The following is a 5,510-nucleotide window of genomic DNA, read 5'->3' as shown; positions in this document are numbered from 1 at the left end:
GTTCTTCCCTTTTCTTCAGTTTGTTTGTATTTTTTTAACAAACATAATAATGAAAAATTTTCATTGTGGTAAACTAAATAATTTGATCTAATAAGAGTTTTCTTCTTCCCGATTTGTAAAAAATCCTTACGTGACAGTTTTATTTGTTTGTTTTGAATTTTGCTGAAAGCTACACAAGGGCTATCTGCACTAGCCGTCCCTAGACTAGAGGTAACGTAGGTAGTCATCACCACCTACTGCCAACTCTTGAACTACTCTTCTACCAATGAATAGTGGGATTGATCGTAACTTATAATGCCTCCACGGCTGAAAGGGTGAGCATGTTTGGTGGGGCGGGGACTTGAGTCTTACGTGACAGAAAAAAAAATTAATATTTTTGAAATGTGAGTAGCTGAATTATGGAAAATCTGTTATTAAAACCAAAACAACTTTTATGAAGGTAAATTCCCAGGCCTGTGTTATTCATATGTATGGAACCTGTGACTTACACCCAAATGCAAGCCTTATCATACCATAGAACAAGCAGTTTCTTAAATAGGTAGACTGTATCAACTCTTAAGCATTTTAAACACCTGATATACATAATACTAATTCTAATATTCTTTCTATAGTAATAATACCAAAGCCAAATATATTATTTCAAAAGAGACACATTTTAAACAATCAAGAGTAACTTTACTCTTAAATTGAAAATTTAATTCTAGGAACTTTATTTTAATTCTTTGATAAAGTAAATTACTTGGCAAATGAGTAAGGTCTTACAAATAATTATTTCTATTTTTTTAAAGTTAACATTTTCCTAATCTGAAAATGTATTTCCAATAGATACGCACCTCACACATGAATGCTATATTCCTCGTGCATCTGCCCATGAGATTTGCATGCCACTAGCCTTGAGATAACTTACCTAAATTCAGGTGTTTAAGGTGAACTGCATGATGATGTCATAATGCAACAAAAGACCTCCACCAATAGGAGATCAACAACCTCTATGTGCAGTAACTCCCACTATGTAATGACACTCATGGTAATATAATTTTTTGATGAGGCAAGACAAAAAAAAAGTACACTGGAAGTGGAGAAAATAGATGGGAATATGTGCGGAGGTGAGTAACTATCGGAAACACATTTTCAGATTAGGAAAGTGGTTAACTTCTGAGACGATAACTCACCTCCTCACTCTAAAATACTAAATCCCACAATGAAGTGGTGGATGGGCTGGTGCAAAATTCTACCCAGATGAGCTCCCTTCAAAAAGCACCCAAAGGGAAGCCCATGGATGTGTCACTTGATGGCAGGGGCTCCATAAGGACACACCCATGGGAGACCCCATCTAATCTATACCAGAGTATACTCTTTGCCCAGAATGTAAGAGGGAGAAACAAGTGTCACAGGGACAAGCAGAATGAAAACATGAACATATGAGTACTTACATACAAGAAGTTGGTGAGCCAATATGTGTGAGGTGTGGTTGCTCACATTGATTCTACTGAACTTTTGCCGCAGGAGGAGTGCACATTAGTTACGTGTTACGATTGTAAGAGGTGACCTGAACTATGCTGACAGTGACACCACAGCCCCACTTTTCATGGTATTACACTAAGCACAACCGGTGAGGATTTTCCATGGTCCACCACTCCAGCAACTAAGAACTGGTAAGTGGCAAGGGTTTCCTGTGCTCCACTCAAGGAAGAGAAGGAAGAAGTTGCCTTGGGGAGACCTAGCAAAGTGTCTGGTTTCCCATTGGACCACCAGCCAGAAAGGTCTTTTACTGGAGACAGTGTAATGGGTGACTGCAAATCTCTGTTTTTGAAAGCCAGCAAACATGAGCCAAAGAAGTGGGCAGTCATTTCTCTGGTGCTGGCTTTTGCATGATAGTTCATGGAATTAGTATGGTCTTGATTAGACGAATGAGTAAATATGTATACTATGAGGATACCTCAAGTGATCTTCCATCTCATAGTAGGAACTGGTAGAGCCAGGACAAATGGGCTGAGCACTTACTGTTATCCTGGTGGATTGTGCAAAATAAGCATATCCCAGGAGGTAACACCTGCCATCTGGCAGGATCCTTTTCAATGGAAAGGAATACATATGTACCCATTTTAAAGACAATGGGTAGATTGAATTATGGCAACTGGTGGAAGTCAAAATCTTGTTGGATGTGAAACAGTTAGATGGTGAAGATAAAGAGAGTCTCATCCTAGGGCCAATGAAAATGAAAAGCAAGAGAATGTGAAAGGTAATGAACTGAATGCAAGGAAATGTGAATTTGCCTATGAGCATCCACATCCAGTGATAAATGTACCAATCAGAGAAGTCGACGGACCTATCCAGCAAAAGTAGAAGAAGAGAGTTTCCTGGAAGAATAGAGTCCCAGGGGAAGAACAGGTGATGGCAAAGACTCCAAAAGGGAGAAGTCCATGATAAGCAACAAGAAACAGCCCAAAAAGAACACAAGAGCCAATCTGGATCTGAATGCTTATAGAGGTGAGATATAGAATGAAGAGCGAAAGGGCAGTGACTCTCCAGAGTGGCAGAAGTCCAAAGAAGGAATGACCAGTCTGGGTAGAGGAGTGCATAAGTACAATGGAAGAAGATGTGAGAAGCATCAATAGCACAGACAAGTCGAATGATGGTGACAACACGTGAAAAGGAGGAGGAAATAAGACATGAGAGAAAAGTGGTATAAAGAGAAAAAGAAGCCAACAGCTTAAATGGGGAACACATGATAGCATGCAAAACCACAATAAGGACCCAGGCAGGCATAGGAGTTGGGCAAGGTGGATGATGAAGGAGAAACATGTCCAGTTTAGAGAAATGCAACTGAACCCATCGAGCCCCATGGGGAGGACAAAGTAAGGAGTGACAGAGCAGAAAAGGTGGAACAGGCTAAGCTGGCAAAGAACTAAACTTTTACAGAAAATCTTTCTGAAGCTCTATGAAGTGCTTCATACAAAAGTGGAGGAAGGAGAGGGAATACAGGAGAGTGGTGAGAAACAAACAGATACAAAAATGGGGAACCAAAGAGTGAAATAGAAGGGAAGGGGCCCAATTCCCAAGCAGGACAAACAGATACCAGAGACAGGGAAATTAGAAAGGAAAGGAAGAATGTCTGTAAATCAGACAAAAGAGTCACAAATGCAAGGGAAGGAGGCATTTAGGTGAAAGAAAGGAGCTATTAGACAAAGGAAACAGCACAAATCCTAATAACAAGCAAGGAGGAAAAAGGTAAACCCCAAGAATTGGTCATGGAGTGAAGAATGAAAAATATTAAAGGACACAGGTGAATGATAAGGAAAGGAACATACCTGAGAAGGAAATACAGAAAGAAATTAGAAGGGTAAGGTCATACCTCGAATGGTAAGACACTACACACAAAGCAAATCAGGTGAAATTCATAGTCTAATAAGCCATTCCTGAATGAGGAGAAAGAATGTCGGCTGATGGGATGGAAGTAGGAGATCCATTAAACGTGGTAATACACAATGTAGAGAACAAATGATGGAAAATTACCTACAGTTAACAAGCCTCCAGAAACCATAGCAGAGATAAAGCCTGTTACTCGAGAATTTATGATAAAAATTAAAGATTTTGAAACAAAGGTTAAAGAAAATTAAAGTTTTGTTAACAAATGCAAATCTCATCAAATGGAAGACAGATGAAATTTGAAGATGTCTGTATCATACAATGCCGAGGAAGAGAATGACGTTATTACGAGTGCAAGTGCATAGGGGGGTTACTGAGCATGAGCATGGAGGTTGTGTCATCCTCCTATTGATGGTGGGTTTTTGTCACGCAGTAACATCATCATACACCATCACAGTTCACATTTAACACGTGAATTAACTTAAGGTTAGTGGCTGCAAGTCTCATAGGCGGATGCATGAAGAAGATAGCATTTCAGTGTGAAGAGGAGAGTTATTGTCTTGGAACAAAAATGTCACTATATGTTCATATTTCATGTTCAGAAACCCATGTTTTAATATTTGATCTTGATCATTCATTGAACTTAAAAGTTTTGATAAAAGACATATTTTCAGATTCAGCTATTCCACCCATTTTTCAATCATTAGTAAAATAACTTGCTGTTTCCTATATACATTAATGATAGAGGTAGGGGAATAATTCATAAATTAGTATAATTTGTTGATAAAATTAAACTTTTGAGTATTTTTAGCTGTACTAAGGATGCTGAGGTACTAGAGAAAGACTTCGAAGAATCTGTCTGTAAGTTGGACAAATACTTGGAAAAACATGCAAGATAATGCATTTGATTATCATGTAATTTGGATCACACATGTAATATCGATGAGAACCTACTCAACAGCATGACTGAAGAAATGAATCTTAGTACTATAATAGGACAAGAGGACACACGTAAAATTTGGAAAATATATGCAGGGTTTCAGTTAAAACAGTTTAATTTTCTAACAGGGTAGTTGACTTATGGAATGAGTTGCCATGCCATCAACAGTAGTGCAGTTCAGCACTTTCAAGGAGTTTAAAAGGGGTGACTGTGCAAGTGCAACTTTGAAGGATCAAATGGTCCCTTGTTGTCCAAAAGAATATGTTAAGAGAAGTGCATGTAGCTATAAAAATTATTTACATAAGTAATGTCAGTAAAAGTCCCTGTTGAAAAGCATTGGTTATCCTTACCCAACCACCAACCAACACTTCAAAAATCACATGAAAAAACTGTAATCAGCTTGAGATATTAATATTTTTTTGTGCTATATATTCTTTGCAGTTCTTATAATCATGTCACAAAAAATTAGGGTTGGAAATAATTTCCCTATTCTTAAAAGTCAACAGTGAGATTTTTCACACTGCTGGAAAAGTTTCAAATAGAAGTGTCTTGTTATGATCTATTAATATGATACTACAATATATATTGCCTGCCTTTTCTTTCACACACTGAACAGAAAAAAATCTTTAACCTTTGGCTGGTGTCCAGTCATCATCATCACTTTCTTCATCATCATCATCATCATCAAGAGTAACAGTTGGAAATTCTAAATTAAAAAACATTATTGTAGTGAAGGAAGTATTTTCTCAATGTTTTGAAACTAACTACATTATTTAGATAATAAGCCTTTGCATATATTTTTCTGCTTTTATCATCACTATTGAATCAAATTCTGACAAGTTAAGAAGATGATCAATCAAACACATTAGTCTGTTAGCTGAAAAACTAAACTACCAAGAATACCATACAAGTCTACCAACCACGTCAATGTTATGTTTGTTTGTTGCAGATTTCGCGCAAAGCTTCACGAGGGCTATCTACTCTAGCCGTCCCTAATTTAGCAGTGTAAAACTAGAGGGAAGTTAGCTAGTCATCACCACCCACCGCCAACTCTCGGGCTACTCTTTTATATAACGAATAGTGAGATTGACCGTCACTTATATCGCCCCCATGGCTGAAAGGGCGAGCATGTTTGGTGTGACGGGGATTTGAACCCACGACCCACAGATTGCGAGTCGAGCGCTCTCTTTCAATCTCTCTC

At 38.1% G+C, this 5,510-nt stretch overlaps 1 protein-coding gene across 2 annotated transcripts in view; it reads right to left on the bottom strand.

The window, feature by feature from the left end:
* The window catches only part of LOC106478044 (46 kDa FK506-binding nuclear protein-like), a 25,062-nt gene that overhangs the window by 10,756 nt on the left and 8,796 nt on the right, over nt 1-5,510 (bottom strand). For both annotated transcript variants that reach the window (XM_013938553.2, XM_013938554.2), the window contains exon 5: nt 4,941-5,015. In XM_013938553.2, the coding sequence (XP_013794007.1) occupies nt 4,941-5,015 (75 nt within the window). The remainder of the gene's footprint in view (nt 1-4,940; nt 5,016-5,510) is intronic.

The sequence above is a fragment of the Limulus polyphemus genome, unplaced genomic scaffold (assembly GCF_000517525.1).
Source record: "Limulus polyphemus unplaced genomic scaffold, Limulus_polyphemus-2.1.2 Scaffold175, whole genome shotgun sequence".
Classification (NCBI taxonomy): domain Eukaryota; kingdom Metazoa; phylum Arthropoda; class Merostomata; order Xiphosura; family Limulidae; genus Limulus; species Limulus polyphemus.
This window is presented reverse-complemented; position numbering and strand designations above follow the sequence as displayed.